The 22864-nt window shown below is 38.2% G+C and overlaps 2 protein-coding genes across 3 annotated transcripts; both read right to left on the reverse strand.

Annotated features, from left to right (window-relative positions):
* Positions 1 to 246: 246 nt before the first annotated feature.
* Positions 247 to 17345, reverse strand: LOC100853067 (uncharacterized). The gene is made up of 11 exons (XM_003633513.4): positions 17184 to 17345; positions 17024 to 17091; positions 14677 to 14758; positions 7322 to 7405; positions 6004 to 6043; positions 3839 to 3884; positions 3120 to 3178; positions 1929 to 1996; positions 1198 to 1281; positions 1021 to 1085; positions 247 to 661 (listed from the first exon to the last, which is right to left on the reverse strand). Exons 1-11 carry the CDS (start codon positions 17237 to 17239, stop codon positions 576 to 578), a joined length of 738 nt encoding a protein of 245 aa, XP_003633561.1. The 5' UTR covers positions 17240 to 17345; the 3' UTR covers positions 247 to 575.
* A 1337-nt stretch (positions 17346 to 18682) lies between these two features.
* Positions 18683 to 21338, reverse strand: LOC100261906 (large ribosomal subunit protein eL42). 2 transcript variants are annotated; one of them, XM_002278945.5, is made up of 4 exons: positions 21175 to 21338; positions 19515 to 19694; positions 18991 to 19065; positions 18683 to 18886 (listed from the first exon to the last, which is right to left on the reverse strand). In XM_002278945.5, the coding sequence occupies exons 1-4, from the start codon at positions 21175 to 21177 to the stop codon at positions 18827 to 18829; spliced, it is 318 nt and encodes a 105-aa protein (XP_002278981.1). In that variant the 5' UTR covers positions 21178 to 21338; the 3' UTR covers positions 18683 to 18826. The 2 variants fall into 2 exon arrangements, with proteins under 2 accessions (XP_002278981.1, XP_059597853.1); XM_059741870.1 differs by having other exon boundaries at positions 18683 to 19065; positions 21175 to 21293.
* Positions 21339 to 22864: the final 1526 nt, after the last annotated feature.

Consider the following 22864-nt stretch of genomic DNA (forward strand, 5'->3'; position numbering starts at 1 on the left):
AAATTTTAAATATTAAAAAAGGTAAAAAATATTTTCTAGAATTAGTACCAAAGGTTGGTAAACACTTTCACTAAAAACACTTTATGTAGAAACATTGTCAATAGCATATTTGCTATCAAAATTTGAAACCAAAAGGTGAAAACACTTTGCAAATATGATTTTCATTGGTAAACACTTTCACTAAAAACACTTTATGTAGAAACATTGTCAATAGCATATTTGCTATCAAAATTTGAAACCAAAAGGTGAAAACACTTTGCAAATATGATTTTCAAAATTTAAACAAGTTACAACTGTATCATACGGGTCGAATTACATTATTTTTCCTTTCACATTATCAAAATGTGAGCATGCAAGACATATATAACAGTAGTAGGAATTCTTTGAGCAGCCCTAGACAAGATGTATAATGCAAAATCTATTCAAGGAATCTGCAGATTACATGGATGACTGTTGTTGTAGATGGCTATAAAAGCCTTAGCCCATGAAACATTACTTCAGCCGTTCAATTCACCATTGTTGTCAAAAACAGAGTTGGTACCCTAGGGATATAGAAGCAGTGATTCAGCTCAAATTTATGGAAACATTCCCTCAAGGAACTCATCAAAAGTTTCGTCATCTTCAGTCTTATGATCGCGAGCTGAGGTTGAAGCCTTCTTTCCTGCAAAGAACCCGGAAACACAGCCATAAGCCCAGATTGAACTTCACTGAAATGCTGATGAGCAGAACAGGGGAAGCCTGAAGGGAAGATTGTTTAGGTCATAATGGTCCAAAGCAAAGCTAAGGCATGCTTTCATAGATTTCTGCTCCGTTGAAAACTTAGGGTTTGTGGAACATCTAATATCATGATGCACGGTTGCCTCATGACCATCTTATAACTTTTACATTTTATTTAATATGTAGGGTCAAATCTTAAAAGAAAATGGATAGTTCAACATAACAGTGGGCCATCATGCAAATGAATATTAAGTCTCAAATAATAAACAATGAAGAAGAGATTAGATTACTGGTAGCACTGACCTTTTCTCCTCTCTCTGCTCTGCTTATGCTCATTTTCTGTATCATCATCACTACTTACTCTTTCCCTGAAAGAAGACAGTATGTCAGCTTCTAGATAGCAGAAATACTGGCTATTTACTTGTATATCAGTATAAATTAGTTTCTAAAGTAGAATGAACTTTTGACTCCACTTGGCACCTTTTTCTTTTGTGCTCTTCTTTCTCTCTTTTTGCTGACTGCTCCTTCTCTTTTCGTTTTTTGTAATTAAGTTTTTCTGCACATCTATTTGAACAGTTAAAAAAGATGTGCAGTCAGAGTATGTCAAAGATAGGAGATCAAAATAATTGCACTAGAACAAGGGGAACAATGTCGTTATAGAAGAAGATCTGGGCAAACCAAGAGACATATAGAGCCATAGAGCCATAATAACTAAATTCCCTAATGAAAATTTAAAAAAGAAAACTGATGATTAAAGTTTAGGTTTGGCCTCAAGGAAATAAAATAAACTCCTAATAATGCAACTCGGGTTCCTGATGAAACCAGGTGAGTAGCGTCTTCGAATGCCATCAATCATATGTCCTTGAATCATAATAGGACAGAAATCCTCGTCGCACTTCCCAATGTCCCCAGTTCTTAGAACCACTAGGGGATGGGATAAAAACAGTTCATATTAGTTTAAGGATAGAAACAGATCAGATTTTCAGTATAGCTGTTCATTTTACTACATGGAAGTATGTTACTACCAAAAAGTATATAATACTCCTTTGATTTACTTCAGAAAGGATGAATTAGTCAGGGGGTGGGCACGACATGCATAACCAAAATTACTAACAACCATATTCCATGAAAATATTAATGCTGTTACTGGATGAATATCACGTGACAAGGAATAATCAACAAAACAAAAATAGCTAGTAAATGCCACTCACCTCTCACAAGTTACTAATTTCACTAGGGCCTGTTTGTTTTCTCCAGCCTCAAAATAAGAAAAGTTCACCTGCAATACAACAGCCAAGTTAGATGAAATGGAAAGCTTGTATAGAAAAGTGAAAATTTTTGCAGGTAAAACTGTAATAAATGATAAATTAGTGCTACTTAAAATGATGTAAACTAAAATTTCTTACAGTTTTAGCACAAGCAGGATCGAGTTTTATTATATGCGGAAAAGATTTAAATATCGAGTCTTTTTCCATCAAGCTTTCCCAATAAAAGAATAAGCATTAGGACAGAATACTACGACTAGAATTACTAATAGATACAGTAAACTGCCAATTGTAACTTCATCTGGATTTGGGTTTGTTGCATGAAATTCAATTTCAACAGCAGATCTGTTGGGTAGCTAGGCCCTATTTGGAACCAAGTAAACTTTTCAAAACCATAACAGGAGGTCAAATTAGCATTCTCTAAGCAGGACAAGAGTATGAAATGCAATCAAAAGCAGAGGTTCTTGCCCTGGCTGAAGGCCTTAGAAAAGCAAGAGGTATGGGCAGGACTCGCATAATTTGACTGCTATTACTATAGGAGATAGGAGAGCTGTTTTTAATGAGGGAGATCATTACCTCTTTTTTCACAATAGAGGTTGAGTTCAAGTAGATCTCACAGATGATCATTAGAGGCTGGCCACTTGGCCAGCAGAGGGGCTTCGTCTTCCCCTACAGTGGATCACTAACCTGTTTCATGTAGGGTGTAGGCTGGGGCTTATGCCTTGTGCATTGTATTCTTTCACTCTTTTTTGGTGTTGTTGGCAGTGGATACCTTGCCCTTATTATTTGATTTTTGCTTTCATTGTTCACAAAAGACCTTTTAAGTTATCTAGCTAATCAATTATATCGTGCATAAAAGTAAAATCAATTTTGAAAGAAACTCAAATTCAGGATAGGTTTTAAAAGGTTTTCAAAGCCTAAAGTGACAAGCGATATAGAGCCATATATTACATTAAGTATTGTCACAAACTAGTCTGACAAAGGACAATTACATGAAGACATGAAGATAAGATGTCATGAACCAAAGAACAATTGTTCAAGTACCAACATTTACTCTAAAAAAGTAAACCCTAGTTTATTCTATAGACAGAAAAATAAAAATAAATAAAAGAAGGGATCATTATTACAAGCACTTACCTCATAGCTTGTTAGGCCATCTCTTTTATCGCAATGTTTGTTACCACATATGAACTGCCCTGACAAACAAGGTAAATTAACCAAGTAAGAGACATTGATTAACAGAAAGGAAAAGTATAAATACACTGCAAATTACCTCCAAAGTCAATTTTTTATTTGAAAGTCATAAACATAAAAATCTTCTCCCTAAAAAATACACACACACATATATATATATATATATTTTACTAAAAAATTCGAAAAAACTCTCCCTAGCTTTTATTTCCATTGACAAATCTTAAAGACTTCACTTTGGCTCCAGCATCTGAGAGTTGAAAGCCAAAATGGCCTATTTGGCCAAACAAGCCGTTTTTTCCTTTCAACTACCCACTTTGAACCCTATGCAACTTCGATGATTTCTAAAACAGTTGGTCCTTGCAATGGAATCCATCTTATCATCTATGAAGTTCTTTACACTAGAAACGAAAATACAATGGAATAAATACAGTAAACACTAACTTGCAATAGTAAATATAGAAATTTCCAAAACCTTAGGGCCATAACTTATATTTATTTTCCAAGAATATCCTTGATGATTTCGTCCATCTAATGCTATACAACCAGATACAAATTCAGACTTTGTGGCACCTTTTAAAATCATAGGCTGATGTAAAATCCATGACATTACTGAATGGGAAAAAAATTACAATATAAATAGTCAATGACATGGATAACATTACCTTTCCCAGATATGACTTCCTTCTCAGTCCTCCACCTCAGGCCAATCTATGAAGAAGAAACTTAAAATTCAGAGAAATTGTCTCCGAGTTAACTTAAAAAGTGACCATACTTTACATCAAATACAAATAAATCAAGGATAAACAAGCAGATATATGGATAGTTTGAGCACCCAAAGGAAATCAAACAAGTACCATTTGTTTCAAATGGCTTTCTAAATGACTCCAATCAGTTTTCCTTAGTGGTTATGCGAAATAAGGTCACTTTAGGATTCCAATGCAGGAGATCACTTCTATTTTGTTTAGATGATCAGGGGATATTATATGACCAACTTTATATCAAAGTATTAGGAAATAAATAAATAAATACATTTCAATGAGACATCCAATAGAATGAAATCACTTCTATTTGTATGGTATTTTCATTGTACACAATTCAAAGATGTATAACATGAAACTACATTCAATTTCCTTCTTTGATTTGTTTAGTTTGGCTTTATATGTATTCCCATAATGAAAAACACTAAACCTGATAAATTATGTTTGACAAACTGCTAAAAAAAATAATATATGTATATATAAAACATTTTATGAGCATGTCTAATGAACTACAATAGAAATAACTTTATATGAAATGCCCATGACTCCAGGTGGAGGAAACCCTCCAGTGCCAACCAAACCCACCAAACAACCACTGGGGCCCAACCCCAATAGAAGAGAAAAAAGATGTCATAAATATAACTTTTCGTTGGAGAATAGGGCAGCAGCCAAAAAATAGCATTGGCAGCTGAGGATATGTGGTGTATTGATTATCTTATTTACATGGACAGGAGTTAGCTATATGCTTGAGGCAGATCATTTGATCAGTATGGGGAAATAATCCATAGAGGTGTTGCATGTGTAAGTTGAAGAATCATCTTTTACTCCAACTTTCATTTTTGTTTTGACCAACGTAGAACATTCTGTTGTCTTCATTGGATTTTCTTGGGCATTGTCAAGAAATACAGAAGAGCTTGTTAACGGTGGATGGATTAAGCTCAGGGGTAACAAGGCTTTGCCCTTTTTAGCATATGTGGAAAGAAAGAGACAGAAGGACCCTTAACAAGAAGTATTTTATAGCAAAACTCAGATTCTTCTTACAGATCTCTTCTTTGTGGAACTCTACCTCTAAGGACTTCCAAGGCCTCCTTTTTTTGGAGTTTCTGGACTACTGCAATTTAATTAGAGCATTGACCTTTTTTTTTTCAAATAAATTTTATCCTATAAGAGAAAAGCAAAACTAGCTAAACCTTTCAAATTAAAACCAAAACCTAAAAAGCTTTGCATTCATATATGCTAATATTAGCTCAAGCTATGCAATGAATGCCAATGGTACGGCATCATGAGACATCAACCATGACCAAGAGAACTCTAGAAGTCAACGGCGAAAAGAAAATTTGTTAGCTTTTGCAAGAAAGACCAGCAAAATCGAACTTGATCAAATCCAATAAGTAACAAAAGGCAAACCAAACCATATTATATCCTGAAATCATCTTTTATAGCCTCTCATGTAAGGGTGTTATAGTCACAAAATATCCTTATATGAGGATATTCCTCATCATGAGCCTGGGGCAGCAAAAGCAAATCCCTACAATTTCATATCCTGAATATCATCTCTTTCAGCCTCTCATGTATGGGTATTATAGACACAAGATACCATTACAAAAGAGGCTATTCCACACCACGAGCTTGGGGCAGAAAAAGCAAACCAAACAAAAGAATTTCAGGAGTAACAGTTTAGGTCTATTACTACACTTTTTAAAACAAAATACAGCAAAACAATACATCATTGTTAGGATAGTTATGATGAACCAATATATGACTACTATGGAATAGAATCAATACACATTAGGCAACTTCACATTTTTTTTTACAATTTGTTAAGAAGTTGGGGAAAAGAGTATGAGAGAGGATGGAAAATCCTCTAAATTAACAACAAAACGAAGAGAGAAGGAAAACTCCCAATTTTTATGCATATATAAACCATAAAGCAAGAGAGAGAGGGATCAATGTCATTTTTACTAAGGAGATTAAAGACAACTTTAGAGGAGCAAAGGAGCAATGAGTAATTAATCATTTACTGAAAATTGATAAGGCTATAAATCCATATAACATGAGTACCCTCATACCTTGCCACTCTTGTACTGAGACATGTCAGCTATGCAGTATCTTCAATAAGTTTAAGGTAATGGACAAGGAAGTACTGCTGACTTCCATCTATAACTCGATAGCAGCAAACTAATTAATCTTAAAAGCCACAAATAATTCAAAACATGCACCAAAACATTTAGATGCAAATTTATAACACAAATTGTAAGAAAATCCATATGGAAAAAAATTTGGCCAGTGATGATCATGTATGATAGACAAAAGGAGAGTGAGAGCTTGTCTCCATTTGTTATGATACTTCAGCATCTGGCAAAGTTAGACCCAGAAATATCAAACAAGTAATCAAAGTGCATCACTAAATAACATATGAGGAATACTTAGTCTTACTATACAAGCATTGGTATGATGCATGGTATTGACTTGCATTGAGTTTTGCATCAAGATGGGAACAATGGTCTGATAGGAGGCAAATAATGAAATGAGAGAGAAAAGATGCCTTTGTGTGGAGCTAGGCATGTGCATGACTTGGAAAGGGCACTTGTAATGAGAGAAATCAGGAAAGGGAAGAATGGCCCATTAGGACTTAGGAGGCACATTTAAAGCATGGAGTCAGCAAAGATGCCTTTGGGTAGAGCTAGGCATGTACAAGCTTGAATCAGGCACATGCTGATTGGCATCAAAGATGACCATGGCAGCCTTTAGTGCAGAAAGGAGGCACAAGTGCAACAGGGTACAGCTATGACTATGATCTCTAGGAGGCCCCAGATGGACTACTATTGGAAGTGTTTATAAGGCATAGAGCTGTCCCTTGGCATAGGAAATCGACAGGCCAATATCATGGAAAATCAAAGATAATTTCAATTCTCTGAACTACCAAGTCGAAATAAGCTAAACCAGAAAGGAGGAAAATTAACAACAGTTAAAGGCAACATTGTCAAAACTGGACCTGATAGGCAGCCTGTCAGGGTGGCCCAGTTGGTTAGGGTGAAAGCTAGGATGTGTGGTAAAGGCACACGGTCCCAGGTTCAAATCTTGTCACTGGTTAAATACACTGATTTACCCGGTGCTAGTTGTTCCGGGTGCGGTCAGAACCCTGAGGTTCGGGTCCCCATGGAGAGTCCTAAGGGTCTAGCCATGAAAGGTTCCTCAGTTTTCAAAAAAAAAAAAAAAAGGATCTAACTGGCTGATCCAGTATGTCTCCAAGAAAAAATTAGTTAAAGAAGTGTTAGATATCAGTGCTATAATTAAGCACTGCTAAACTAAACAATTTAATACACCGACGTTTCAAAATACAAGATAATTTCAGTAATGAAGATAGCATTAATTTGCAAAGGATACTCTTTGAAAAGCTTGTCATGGTAACGCTTCACCAATCTTTGCTCCCATGATTGATCCATTTCATCTTCCTCAGAAAGGATGAACCTTACATAGTAACAAACAATTGAATAAAGTAACCACACAAAACATACAAATTAGAAAGACAGCTTCATAAAAACCATAATTTCTATAAGAACAAAAAATCAAAACATGTTAAGAAATGAAGTAAGGATCAGACAGAAACGCAAAATCAAAACATGTTCATATGATCCATTGTGACACACTGTGCCTCTGTCTCAACCTCAAGTTACATTGTTTGTGCTTGTATGAAGCCAAACTCGAAATTAGCGACCCAAATGAAGCAACAGGGTGTCCTCATGAATCCTTAACACAGGAGCATCCCCATTTTAACAAAACACAAACAAATGAAGGAAAATCTCATAATTAGGGAATATCTTCCTATGGATTTGTTATTCAAAATGATCCTGCTCTTGATATAGTGTTAAAACAACAGACTTTGCCTATCAAAAAGGCATATTAAATGGCAGACTAATACATAGAATAGTGGATAAAAAGTGAAAATCCATGGGCAAATATAGGACAATTTCATCTATAATGTGATAGATATCATGCCTTTTTTCATTGCCTTAATCAACATTTTGGCCTTCCCATGATCCTTGTCCAGTATAATTTGACCACACTCCTTAATTAATTCACTGCACATGAAAAGAAAAAAGGAAAAAGCACAATCTCACCAACTTTATATGTTGTTCCCGATGGGTGATATGATTCTCATGAATGCATTTGTTTCTGACGCTAAGCAATTTTTTTTTCAATCCATCCATCCAAACATTCTCATACCAGCTATACTCATTTTCAGGACATGTCTCTTTACTGCCAGGTATTTTTACACCATGAAACATGATTGAACATGGTATAAAATTTGACCTTTAATTTATTTTTATTTTTTGATAAGCAAATGATATATATAAAACGGCCAATAGCCTCAAGGCATACAGGAAGTATACAAAGCTACCAACCCTCAAAAAACAATCATAACGAAACAAGCCCTACTTGGAGGCTAACCACTCCAAGAAACCTATTAGGGATTTCGACTCCATGTTAATGTACACTTTAGCCCAACCCCAAATAATGTATACAAGAGACGTTTTTAATTTCTGACAATCCAACACCCCCCCTTTAAAAGCTAGCCTATTCCTCTCCTTCCATATATTCCAAAAAATGAATAACGGGATGGCCTTCCACACTTCTTTTCTTTTCCTCCCCACAAAAGAGCCTTTCCAACTACTAAGGACCTCCTTTACAGAATTTGGAAAGACCCACTGCACACCACACAACGCAAGAATGATATTCCATAACCCTTTTGCCACTGTACAATGAATTAATATATGGTTGATCGTTTCCTCTTCACACCCGCACAAAAAACATCGATTAGGTAAATGCCACCCTCTTCTTTGCAGCCTATCCAACGTGAGGACCTTCCCCCAAGTAGCTTCCCAAGCAAAAAAGGCAATTTTGGTTGGGACTTTGCCTACCCAAACATTGCTATGAGGGAAATCCAGCCCATGAGAGTTTGCCAACACATTATACGCATACTTGATTTTAAACAGCCCGTCTTCACCCTTCTTCCAACAAACCGCATCGTCTTCCATAGTAACACTATAATCCCTCAACACGGCTAGAATATTGCCCACCAAGCCCACCTCCCAATCATTCAAGTCCCTTAATAGCCCTAAGGTCCACCCTCCTTGACCCGTATTCTGATCCCAGCATTCCTCCACTGTGACGTTCCTATGGGCAGCCATGGAAAAAAGGTTCGGGAAGTCTTGGGACAGCACACTGTTACCGCACCAAAGGTCAGTCCAAAACCTTATTCTGCTACCTTTTCCCACCTTAAACCCCATATTTTCCCAGCACCAAGTGGATTCCTTCAAGATCTCCTTCCAAACTCCAACACCAAACGCCCCGTTTGCCTTCCTTGTCCTCCACCCAAACTCCTCTTTCCCATACTTGGCCTCAAGCACTTTTTTCCAAAACTCCTCCTTAGCACCCGCGAATCTCCAAATCCATTTGCCAAGGAGAGCTTTGTTCAAGATAGTAATTTTCCTTAGCCCCAATCCTCCCTTCTCTTTTTCCACACACACCGCCTCCCATTTAACCAGATGACTCTTAGTCCCCCCGTTAGTTCCGCCCCACAAAAAATCTCTTTGAAGTTTTTCAATCCTTCTTGCCACTGATTTAGGCATACGGAAAACCGACATTTGATACAAAGGGAAGCTGGACAATGTACTCTTTATAAGAGTGAGTCTACCACCTTTGGATAGATAATGACGTTTCCAAAGGGATAGCCTTCTCCGTGTTCTCTCCTCCACCCCATCCCAAGCGGAAACATCCCTATTTGGAGCCCCAAGAGGCAAACCCAAGTAAACAGTAGGTAGTTGCCCCACCCTACATCCAATTTCAGCCGCCATATCCAACACCCCATCCACCTCCCCTACCGGAATAACCATGCTTTTGTCCAAATTAATCTTCAGTCCAGAGGCAGCTTCAAACCAAAAAAGGACCCAGCCCAAATGCAAGAGAGCCTCTTTCTTGGCTTCACAAAAAATAATTATGTCGTCCGCGAAAAGAAGGTGGGTAACTTTAACAGCCTGCTCTCTATCTCTCCAAATTCTGCAGCCCTTGATAAATCCCCCTTCAGCAGCCCTAGTGATAAGCACACTTAGTACTTCCATTCCCATGATAAATAAGTAGGGGGAAAGGGGGTCCCCTTGCCTTAAACCTTTCGTGCTTGAGAAAAAGCCAGCTGGGACCCCGTTCACCAGCACTGAGTATTTGACAGTGGAGATACAGTACCACATCCATCCTATCCATTTTGATCCAAAGCCCATCTTTTGCATGACCTTTAGCAAGAATTGCCAATTGATGCTATCATACGCCTTCTCAATATCCAATTTACAAACTATACCTTTCTCTCCCCTCTTTTGCCACAAATCTATCACCTCATTTGCGATTAAGGAACCATCAAGAATCTGTCTCCCTTTGATGAACGCATTCTGATCAGGAGATATAACCTTGCCAATAACTTTTTTGATCCTATTGGCCAGCACCTTGGCCAGTAGTTTATAAAGGCCCCCAAGCAAGCTGATTGGCCTGTAGTCGCCTAACTCCTCCACACCCCCTTTCTTTGGGATCAGCACCAGAAATGTGTGATTCAGACTCTTAATGAAAGAGTTCTGATCATGGAACTCCTTGAATAACCCCAGCAGATCCTCCTTGACAGTCTCCCAGCTATTTTGCCAAAAAGCTAATGTGAATCCGTCCGGGCCCGGGGCTTTGTCCCCGTTCATCCCCTTCAAGGCTGTGAAGATTTCAGTCTCAGAAAACGGAACCTCAATACCATCCGCTTCTGAGGGACTGATCTGGTTCATAAGAAGGCCCCCTATATCCGCCTTCCAGCCCGGATTTTCCGAAAGGAACTGCTGATACGCGTTTGCTATTCCTTCCCTCATATCTTGATCCTCTGTGAAACTCACCCCATTTATCATAATTTTAGACATGGCATTGATTCTCCTATGGGCATTGGCCATGCGGTGGAAGAACCCCGTGTTCCTATCCCCTTCCCTTAGCCATAATTCCCTAGACAGTTGCCTCCAATGCACTTCTTCCATTGACACCCACTTTTCATAACTCTCCTTAGCTTCCTTCTTTTGATTTAGCTCCACCTCTATTAAACTCCTCACTTCTTCCACAGAATCCCAGGACTCCACTTGCTGAAGAGCATCGGCTTTGTTTTTCTCCAACCTTCCAAAAACCTCCTTATTCCATGTTTTTAGGTTTTGTTTCAGCCCCTTCAGCTTTGTCGCCAATCTGTAACTCGGTCTCCCACTAACCTCTATCCCTTGCCACCACCCCTTTATCAGCTCTTGGAACCCTTCAGCTTTGAGCCACATATTTTCAAACTTGAAAGGAGACGGACCTCTCCTTACCCCTCCCCCCTCTAACAGAATCGGGTAATGATCTGATGTTGGACGAGGCAGCCTTCTGTTAAGAACCCTACTAAATTGATCTAACCAACAAGGGGTTGCTAGGAATCTGTCCAGTCTAGCCCGCGTTTGATTGTTGAGCCCCCCACTCCAAGTGAAGGAACCCCCTTGCAAAGGGATATCAACGAGTCCTAGCTCGTCAATGATCTGGGCAAACCTCCTCATAGCTGAAGTAATTCTCCTAGTTCTATTTCTATCATCTATGTACAGAGTTATGTTGAAGTCTCCTCCCAAGCACCACGGCTCCTCCCACAATCCTCTTATTGCCCCAAGTTCCTCCCATAAACCCTCCCTATCTTCTCTAGAAAAAGGTCCATAAACCCCCGTGAAAACCCAGATTGCACCATCACCCTCATTCCTGAATCTACAGGAAATGGAAAACTGGCCCTCTTCCACCCCCAGAATCTCCAGAGATCTTTTATCCCAACAAATTATGACACCTCCTGCTGTCCCCTTAGCATTCAACACCTTCCAATCAAGGTATCTCCCCGTCCCTAGACTCCTCACCATCTCATCAGACATCACTTGCACCTTCGTCTCTTGGAGACAGAATAGATCCACCTTCTGACTCCTAATCACTGACTTAATAATTTTCCTCTTGAGCCTATCATTCACGCCCCTCACATTCCAGCTCAAAATTCTTAAGTTCATTGGACACCTACTTTCTGGTTCCCTCTACCCTTCATAGGGCCTTTCTTCTTAGCTTCCTTTTCATAGTTAACAGAACTTTCCAATCTCTTGAGCTCCCTCTCAAATCTTGAGGCCTCCAAAAAACCTTTACCTATGATCTTCTCCTTTCTTTTTCTGATTTTGTCCAAGAAGTTCAGGATTTCCACCTCCAATACTTCCGTAGAGAAGCCTAGGAATTGGCTGAATCTAACCAGACTACTCTCCTCCCAGTTCAGTTGGTCCTCCTTACTACCCTCTTGTGGCTCCGTCTGGTCTGCCATCCATCCCAATTTTCTTCCCAAAGGCTCAACACTATTTATTTCAACCAGATCCCAACAACCATTCCTTTTCTCTATACGGTCCTCTACATTTGGATTTCGGGACCCGCTTCCAATCACAGCCCCCTCCCTTTGCATCCCAGAATGGTCGTAACCCTCCTTATCCGGAGACCGACCAAAATAAAAAGAATTAGAGGAAGAAGCCCCTTGTACCCTGAGACCCCCCAAATTTACATCAATACCGTACCTTGCAGCTTCTTCCTCCAGCATCCTTTCTGTATCCTGGGATGGTGGGACCGATTGCTGCCTTCTCCCTATCTCTTCTACTCTGTAATTGATGAACTCATTCTCCGTGAAGGCATTTCTATTCTTATCGGTGAGGCCAGGGGAGAAGATCTTTAAAAGAGGCCCATTGTCCACTACGTGGGCCTGATTGAGACTGGACTTTCCTTTCTGAAGCTGGCCCAGTCCATCAACTGTAGCCCGTCCCAAATTTGAAACTTGCCGCAGCCCAAGCTGGTCCCCCATTGGGCTTAGAGATGGCCCAGCAGCCTGGTTCTTCAAGCTGCTAGGACCCGCGGACCCAGCCCACGAGTCGGGCCCCCGCAGCTGGCCCACATGCGAAAAGACCCGTTCTGCTGTACCCTCTCTCTGCAACAGACGGCACGTCCCGTCTCCCATCTGACGCTGCATCTCGATCCCCACACCCACCTTCTCCTTCACTCTCGACCCCGCGCGTGGAGTTACATCTCCACTAACCTCCCCTCGTAGCCGATCGCTCAGGCAGCGTTTCCTCCCCTCTTCCTGCCTTAGCACCGGCACCGACTCCCACCATAGTGATAGGGAGTAAGAGATCTCTTCAATCCCTATCACCAACGATCCCGGGGTGTTCGCGCCGTCCGATTTAATTAGGATCCTTGCCCATTCTAACTCCTCCATCCTCTCCGTCTTTGGATCCACATCTAAGAATCCACCACAGGCGTCTCCCACCCTTCTCAACACCGAAGGAACCCAGAGCGAGACTGGAAGTCCCAAAATCCTCACCCACACTTCCTTACTTATCTCTCCCTCTTCCATACACCCCGATCTTGGATTCCATCTCTCTAATCCCAGTCGAACACCTCCCACCACCTTGTTGCCAGACAGATGAACCTTTCTTGCTTCTTCCGCGAGCTCGAATTCCAGAAGAGCTCGCCCTTTACCCATGCTCGCAATCCCCATTTTACCTTTCAATCCCCAAGCCTTTGCCATTTTCCAGCCCAGATTTTCCAAATCTTCCCCTATTTCGTTTTTAGGGTCCCAGTTCCCAATCAAGCAGTTCTCCAACCTGCTAATGTTTCTGCTAATCTCCTCCCGTCCCACCTCCACTCGAATGGGACTGGGCTCCTTATCCCCCCAAGCTTTCACCATGTCCACGAACGACCTTCCTTTCACCTTTTCCGGGCTCGGTCTTCCCGAAATCCTCATTCCTTCCTGCTGTACCTTTCTATCAGCGATGATACCCAACTGGCACAACGCTTCCACCATCGCCGTCCAGCCCCCTTTACTCCCTTTGCCCTTTGGGATACAAATGCTGTATCTCTTTGATACCTCATCAACTACCCCTACCCGCAGGAAACATCCAGCCCTGTTATATACGCGCACCATGGAGAAGCTTCGACCCTTCTCCTTCCATCTCTTCTCCCAGTTTCCATCCCTCCTATCCTCGATGCACTGTTGGAGACCTTCCATGAGTAGCCCTACACTGTTCAAACCCATACGCACCCAAGACGATACTCCTTTCTTGCTCTCCGTTATGGTTAGGGTTGTCCCTCCCTTCTCCACCATTTCCAGCTCGAATGCCTTAGATTCCACTCCGAAGCTGTTTGTTTTCCGTTTCCGCCTGTTCTCCGCGCGATGCATCTTTCCATCGCTGTCGATCTCTCTCACTCCCTCACTCGCAGACTCTCTCGATCTCTCTCTCATTACAGATGCTTTTTTTTCCTGAGTCACAATTTTTGACAGGGCAAAATTATTTGACCTTTAATTTATAAGCACTGGTGGATCAAAAAACACACTCCATAAACACATTTCACTCCATGAATTCCACTCTTAATCTATGGGTAATGTCTTCTCATTCTCCCCATCCTTTTGGATCACCAATCCCAGATAACAAATAGATTATTAGGGTCTATCTCCTTACTGGATGCAAATTTTGTTCCAGGAAAGTGGAACATAGGGTGATCATAGTTGGAAGCAAGCAATTAAGAAAAAGAAACAAACAAATAAAAGCACCAAACTTATATATGACACACAATGAACCAAAATCTATATATATATATATATGGAAGCACAACTAAATAGAGTGACAATATGAACATACCGGTATCCTTCTCTAATAGTGTCTTGATCAGTTTTAACAGGCAATTTTGTATGTGTGGATCTTTGCTCACCATAGAAGCCAGCTGTAAAACAAATATTGTCAAAAAAAATCTTAATTCCCAATACACAAAATGTGGAGGGAACCCCTCCACCATTATAAAATAGGCCAAGACCAAGACATTTGCCTCTAGGAGGATCATCCAAACATGGTTGAGGATGAATTAATTGCCGCTTTAATAGACATGATCACCTTCAAGTTGCAAGAACCATGAATCAAGAAGCAGATTTCCAAGCAAAGAGAGAGGCTTTTGCATTTGTGGTCTTTAGCAGGAATTTCTACCCTCCTTAGTTGGAATATCTTATCTGCCAGTATGCTTTGTTTTATAAATTCTTCATTATAAAAACATGTGACTCCTAACATTGCTATATAGGTAAGAATTAAAGCAAAATTGGAGAAACACGTGTTCTCCATATGTAATCAGCTATGGAATTGATTCCAGTAGGAACTTAAGGGAATATAATTATAAGAAATTTTTATAAGGAAAGACTAAAACTGTGGAAGTCTTTTGGGAAAGATTAACTTTCACCAACAAAACATTTTAAATTTTTTTATGGCTGGTCCACAAACCAGTTAATAATCATTAAGCCCTGGATCTTAGGAGGAGAAACAACAGTAGTGCTATAATCTCATGAGCAAACAATATCAAGTCAAGTCCTCATTGGTATCAGTGCTCAAATTATGTTCCAGAACATCTGAAACAACAACATTGCCCAAAACAAGCCCAAGCCATGTACAATGTACAAATAATATCAGTTTCATACCAATATTACATTTTACCATTATGATTAGGTATCCCTGTTTGTAGGACCTAAAACTGCATAGGCACGATTTGGCAAGATATTGAGACATGCAATAAGCTTCCAAGTTGCAAGCTTGCACTATCTTCAAGATTTAAACAAGGAAAACTATAATTACTTGGGGGACTTGTTAGCATCAAAGAAACTAATTACAAAAATAATTTACATGACTTAGAAGTGAACTTACAAAGCAAAATGGGACATATTTTCCAATGTCTTCTGTAGGCAAACATAGGGAGAAGAACTTTAAGCTCATGTGGAACTTCTTAAATTATTACATTTAGCCTACTTAACTCAGTCATTTAAAATGGAGACTTCAAAAATATGGGCACATTGTGCAGTTGGACATGATAAGGAATTGTATAGGGAATATGTTTCTGACATGCCGTTTTGCCAACCATACACTCAACAAGTGTGTCCAACAAAGAAAAAGAAAAATAAACTCCCTTTTCATTATAAGTAACCTTTATCTCAAATTGGACATACTAACTTTGTTATATACTTGAACTGACCTAGGGCATAGTGTGAGATAAAAATGGAAATTATGTTATTTAGTTGTTTCCCCATGTCCTGATATCTGGCGATCAAACAAACCCAAAACCTGATGACCAATAAATGAAGAATGAGAAGATCTTTCTCAACCACTTCACTTAAGGATCTAGAACGGAAATATACCATGGTATGAATCCAGCAATCTCAATCATTGATTACCAGTTCTAAGGGGTTTTCTGAAATCCCTGTTCCAGTATCTAAAGCCATAGGTTTTCTTAAAATGAATTCTCACTACCTCTCACATCCCACACTCTGGTCACTTGGACCCAACATTGCATTTCAACTGCCACAAGAAAGAAAAATGTTAGGATGACTGTAGCCCCCTTCTTTCCTTGACAAAGAAGATTGTTCATCATCCAATTGCTTTAGGACACGGGAATGAAACAAATAGATAGCTCACTATTTGTAAGCTTCCCTTGAGTCCGTTTCCCTATTGTCTCCATGTACAAATTGTTAACTAAGTTCAATCCCAAATCTTTGCATATTGCTTTTTTAACAGTTTTTCAATATCCAAAACCAACCCTGCATCTTGTATTTGAGCCAAGAAGGATCAACCCTCCAACACTGACAACCTGTATTCACTCCAAACCGTATCACCCTGTATTATAATCCCAAATAGTCAAAATAATTTCATTTGACACATGAAATCGTCTTGTGTGGCTTTTCCCACGTGGAACACAACACAACAGCAACAATCAAATGAATGAAAAGTTAAATTCAACCCTAAATGCCACAACCAACTGGAGACATAGAATCAAAATAAAGCTAAAAAATCAGTGAAAAAGCAAAACAAATGAGTCAATAATTAAAAAATAAACTATAATACTAATAATCTCAAACCCCCAAACGGATAAACAAGCACACCCATTCCAATCTGCATAAAATTAAACAGAGGCCTTCAAAGATAAAAAGAAACTTATGAGAAATGTATACAGTACCGTAATCGTTCAAAAATTTCTTGTGGCGATCATATGCATTGAGCCCTCTTATATGAGCTTGATATTGCCTTCAAACAACAAACCCATAAAGCTCCATTGAATATTACAATCATATATACAATATACATGGGATTTTAAAGGGAGAAAGGGAGAATAGTACTGTTTACGCTCTTCCTTGTCGAAAATGACGGATTTGAGAGAGCCGAAAGAAGCCATCTTGGTTGCTCTGGCCTCCGAAATTGAGCCCTAGCTAGGGCTTCTTCTAGAGGGTTTTGACGGGGAGGATCTTCAAATGGGCCATGGCTATCATGCAGGGTACTCGGAAATAGTATTTTTTTATTTTTTATTTATTTTTTTAATGATGAAATAGACGGACTCGCCACGTGCAGAGCCATTGCTGTTGTTATTTTCTTTGTTTCTTTTTTTTTCCCCCCGAATTGTTATAAAACAATAAAAATAAAATAAAATAAAAATCCAAAACATAAAGTCTGTCACTAGTTTTTGAATTAAGATATTTCATAAAACAAAATCGAAAATATTTTTAATATTTTTAAACATATTTATACAATTATTTTTTAAAACAACTTTCAAAAAATAAATAATTTTTAAAAAATATTTTCTTGAAACACCTTATTTTTTATTTTTAACCAAAAGCAAAAAACGAGTTTTTTTATGGAAAGAAAACAATTATCAAAACAAGCCCAAGTTTTTTACCAAATTCAAAAAACAAGTCTAAAAACTTTAAAATTTATTTATATATTTTAAAAAAATACAAATAAATGAGCTTTTTAAAAACGCTTTTAAATAAAACATTTTTATTAAAAATATTTTGAATATAAATATTTTCAGTTGTACTCTTAAATTAGTGTCCAGTTAAATAAAATTTAAAATTAAAATTCATAACATTAATTTTAGCTTATTAAATAAAATCATAGACGTCCACGCTAGTTTTAGACCAAATTTAAAATGTGCTTGAAACTTCCACGAATTCCACTTTCCTCCCATTTTTTTAACATAATCTCGATTTCTCGTTTTTTTTTTTTTTTTGCTTGTTATTTTCAACCCTATGGTGTGCACTCAATTCAAATTTTCCAAAATCATGCTCCACATTTCTAAGCATTTCTTGTTTTGCTTAGATCGACCTCTTTGCTTGAGGTATTGCTCTGACCTCTTTTTCCAACTTCTTTGTTAAATATATATACACACACATATACCGTCCATCATTTAGGGTTTGTGAATAAAAAATATGAACTTTTACTAATGATGGATATATCTCCAAATGTGTTTTTTTTTGTTAACCAAACAAGGGACTAGAAAATTTTTGTTTGGATTTTCCTTGCAACCAAACAGAAAGTGACTACTTTTTACTAAGTAATATTGTACTACCTTTTCAACTCTCTCTACCATGGTCATTCATCACACAGTCACTGTGATCAAAGGAGAATTCAGGTGAGTTAAAAGAGAACTAAGAATGGAAGAGAATACCATTGTTATTCTGCAAGGGTCTTCCACTCTGAATGCCGTGTCAAAAACAATGGAGGAAAGAGTTCCACCAGCTTCCGACATTGAGAGCTCAACCACCTGCCCTCTATGGTGAAAAGACAACTATACTTAAGAGAAAACCGCAGTTTTCTGAGTAGGGATGGAGAAAGTCCAAAATTTAAAACCAAACTTCAAACATCAAAATTCCTGGCATTGAACTACAAAGTGTATGGAGTATCATAATAGTTGCATTCCAGCTCAAACAAGGAGAAAAATTTAAGCAACATAATATAGCAAGACGAAAATGACCAAGTTTGCCTCCTAAAAGAGAGAAGTTCCCTTCCCCTTCTTGTCCCCTCCAATCTCAAAATGCTTGCACCTCTGCAAAACCCAATTGCAACAACAAAAATTCAGTTGTGTAAAAGTAAGGGGTGTAACACAAAAGGCAGGAAAAGAAAAGTGTAGCTTGAGGTTAAGACTCTGACCTTGATTGGGTGCTGGGATACGTGTTTGCAACCCTGGCACTGGAGCCTCAGAACAATCTTCTTGGTGGTCTTAGCCTGTTAAGGCACAAGGGAAATGGTCAATCTATGAAGAATTAGCCTCAATTGGCTTGATAGTTAATTTGAGAAGCCAACAATTCTAAGGATACAGTTAACCGTGTCACTGATTGACTATGATATATTGAAACCGATTTTTCAGTTTTTCTGTCTGCAATCACACGAGATGGGTTCAATAAATCAGTTTCCCTTCATAAATAATTCCTTTTGGCTCTTTCACCATATTGTTGGGTGGACCAATCTTTGTCCAAGCTGTGTGTACAATTTTTCATTTAACACGGTCACTCTATGGAGTCCTATTTACACAACATGTTTCTAAAATAACCACTAAGACCATGTTGTACACTACCTCATTATATTACATGAAATTAGATCATGTTCAAAAATAACCAGATTAGATTATTCAAATCTAAAAAAGATGCCGAGGGAAGTGAGATGAGGGTGTTTACCTTTTTGTGGAAGACGGGTTTGGTCTGTCCTCCATAACCTGACTGTTTGCGATCATACCTCCGCTTCCCTTGTGCGGCTAAGCTATCCTTGCCCTTCTTGTATTGTGTCACCTTGTGCAAGGTGTGCTTCCTACACTCCTTGCTCTTACAGTACGTCTTCTTTGTCTTTGGAACGTTCACCTGTGAGACAATATATATTTCATATTCAACAAAACATATTGAAAAAGAAAGCCAGATAACAAGACTAAAAAACCGAAGTATAACAGGCTCTTTTTACACCACTAACTTACTCTGTTATTCATCTTCTTTCTTGTCTTATATTTCACTTAAGACCACATAACTACAGTTTCTAGTGAAATACTTCTTTGAAAACGCTATTTAATATATGAAATTATAAGTTTTAAACCCCTACCAGTGACATCTTCCTCAGGAAGTATATCTCAACTACACTATTTTTTTAAAATGGGAAATAAGATATGTACTAAGGCTATGTTAGGTTCAATGAAGTACCAAGGAAAGGAAAAAAAGTGCTAGAGAAGATCATTTTTTGTTTTGTTTTAACTTAGAAAATATAAAGTAAAAAATATATAATTAAAAAACTTATACATTTTCAAATTATTTGTTCTTTAAATAGTAAAAATATGTTAAATGAGTTCTAGAAAACATATAAAAATAACATCTTTAACTTTAAATCTATTTTTTATTTCCCTTTGCATTTTCTTTCTTTCACTTTTTCCTCTCTATTTTCTTTCTCCAGCATTTTCCCTCAAATTTTCCAAGAATTGAACATAGGGTAAAGGTTCCTAGGAAAAAGGAGGCATAACCCAAGTACATGGGGAGTGTTAAAGAAGCAAAGAAAATCAAAGAAACACAAAAAAGAGAACAAAAAAGCACAAACCAAGCCTTAACCCCCATCCCTTATATGACAAAGTCCAACAAAAGAAACCACCCCCCAGCGGGCCCTTTACTGAAGCAAACAAATACCTAAGAGTAAATCTGAACATTCCATGCCATTAAACCTTTTGATTCTGCTCTCCAAAAAGAGATTCGAACCCCCAAATCTTATTCTACTTTAAATTGCTTTTGTTTGCAACCATACAACACGTAAAACCACTTTAACAGTCAGCCCGGTGTCTTTAAGAAGAAGCTCCCATTAAACTTCGACATAAATCTTGGGCACTATAATAAGCGTTAAACTAAAAAACTTCATGCATATATATATTTGACGGAGGCTAAGTAATTCTACTGAGCTTCCATGAACCGAAAAGCTTCAATAAACACGGCCTGAATCATCCTCTTTGTTTCCCTCCACCACACTGAGTCTCCTGTGAATCTAAAATGATTCTACCTCATCAAAACACCGACCAAATCAACTTCAAAGTAAAAATTTGCATCCTTAAAGCTCATAACTATCTTCCTAATTCGTTTCTATCATGAACAACCCCTCATTTCAGCACACGATTCTCAAAAAAAAAATACAAAAACAAAAAACTGAAAACATCTCAGAACCGATAGAAAATGGTGGAAATCAAGTCTGTGTCTCAAGATCTGTTTGCAGATTCATCGAATAAACTGAATCATGGTACTGAAAATTGAGGAATAAAATCGAAATCTAACATGCAAACATTGAATTTGCTAGATTTCTAGAGAGAGAAAGTACCATTTTCGGCGGCTTAGGCGGATGAAGAGAGAAAGAGAGCTGGAGGTAGACGAAGCACAAACCCTAAAAACAGCTGCTTCTCTTGCTTTTATAGTCTGCGAATGGACAAATGTTGCCCTAGAGCTCACTAGGCCTTGGCGGCCTTTTGGGCCTGGGTCAAATATGGGCCATCTAATCAGACCGTCAAACTTATTTGGTTGGACTCACATAGTAAGATTTAATCCACTTGCTATCAAAGATTATTTTGAAACAAATATTTTTATTGCAAATATAAGTTTTTGTAATCTTGTGATTTATTTTTAGCTTTTGAGAATTGGCTCCATATAATTGTTGTATAATTTTTTTTCATAATATTGAGTTGAAATAATTCCTTCTTCAATGCAATTAATATCGGTTTTTGACTCAATTAAAGTTATCATTCTTAATTCTTATTATTTTGTAATCATCTGGACAAATACATGTCACTTATGAATATTATTCAATGAATCATGTAAATGTGCATGACTTGAAAATAATGGATCGTTTGTGAACCTAATGCTATGTTTGGTTCCCATAAAGTACTAAGGAAATAAAAAAAAAATGTTAAAAAAAATTAGTTTCTCATGTTTGGTTTTGTTATAAAAAATAAGAAATAAATTCAAATTATTAAAAAAAAATTATATTTTTTAATTATTTAATCTTTATATATAAGAGTTATATAAATGAAAAAAGGTTTGAAGTAATATATCAAAATAATTTATGGACTTTAAACCTAATTTTTATTTTTCTTCATTTTTTCTTTTTTTATAATTTTCTTCTTTATTTTATTTCTCTTGCATTTTCCTTCAAACTTTATGAGAACCAAGCATAAGCTAAGAATGTGTATTTTTGAGCAAGTAAAAGGAAAATAATCCCCAAAACATGCACCGGAATATTAAATGGTGCGAAATGTCCAAGAATACCCTCCAACTTTAAGATTGGTCACACACATCATACTATGCTATGTGTCACACCCCTGAAGATCACTTTAAATTTTTCACGAGTGTACGGTGCTAAGGATCCTTCCTTAGCCAACCTTCCTTCCCAGCTCGTAGATAAACAGAGTAAAAGCACAGCAACAGTAAAGTAACAGGGACACAAACGTTTACAGGAAACCTTTCCCAACTTGTATTAATTTACTCTATAAGACAAAATTGTTTCCCTAAGTTAGAATACAATGCTCACACCCAATCATTACGAGAAGAACCCTATCCCACTCTCTCTCTCTCTATTTCAAGGCTGCAGGAGCCCTTTTAAAAGACTTGGCCTACAGTTACATTTTTTAATTTCCAAATTCAAAAACTTGGAGCCAATCTGGTGGTTATGCAACTGGCCAGAACCGCCCATAACTGCCTTGCATAACCACCCACCACCCAGATAGTGGCCTACACATGAACCACCCACTTGCACCAGTCATCAGCCCTCAGCCAACTGCAAGTCAATTGACTGCTTGACTTGGTCACTTGCTGTCTGAGCTAGCTGCCACCTCCTCAAGCCTTGCCCATCAAGCTGCTAAAGAGTCCCACTAACAAGCTGTCTCCTTCCCCGCAAGGTGCCTCTTGTGACCGGGTGCCCATCAGCATGTCTTTGATCAAGGCCTTTTGAGCTAGGCAGCGTGCACCAACCAGCTGACCAAGTGTCTGGTGCATCAGTGTGCCTTCCCCACACTGAT

The sequence above is a fragment of the Vitis vinifera genome, chromosome 13, assembly GCF_030704535.1.
Source record: "Vitis vinifera cultivar Pinot Noir 40024 chromosome 13, ASM3070453v1".
NCBI lineage: Eukaryota > Viridiplantae > Streptophyta > Magnoliopsida > Vitales > Vitaceae > Vitis > Vitis vinifera.

What these genes read in the sequence shown, in the direction of transcription:
- LOC100853067 (XM_003633513.4), bottom strand. Translation starts at nt 17,239, where the DNA reads ATGGCTTCTTTCGGCTCTCTCAAATCCGTCATTTTCGACAAGGAAGAG. An exon ending in GAAGAGCACAAAAGAAAAAG is followed by an intron (nt 1,086 to 1,197) that starts GTGCCAAGTGGA and finishes GTCTTCTTTCAG; the next exon opens with GGAAAGAGTAAGTAGTGATG. An exon ending in GAGCAGAGAGAGGAGAAAAG is followed by an intron (nt 662 to 1,020) that starts GTCAGTGCTACC and finishes GGTTCTTTGCAG; the next exon opens with GAAAGAAGGCTTCAACCTCA.
- LOC100261906 (XM_059741870.1), bottom strand. An exon ending in AACCCGTCTTCCACAAAAAG is followed by an intron (nt 19,066 to 19,514) that starts GTAAACACCCTC and finishes GTGCCTTAACAG; the next exon opens with GCTAAGACCACCAAGAAGAT.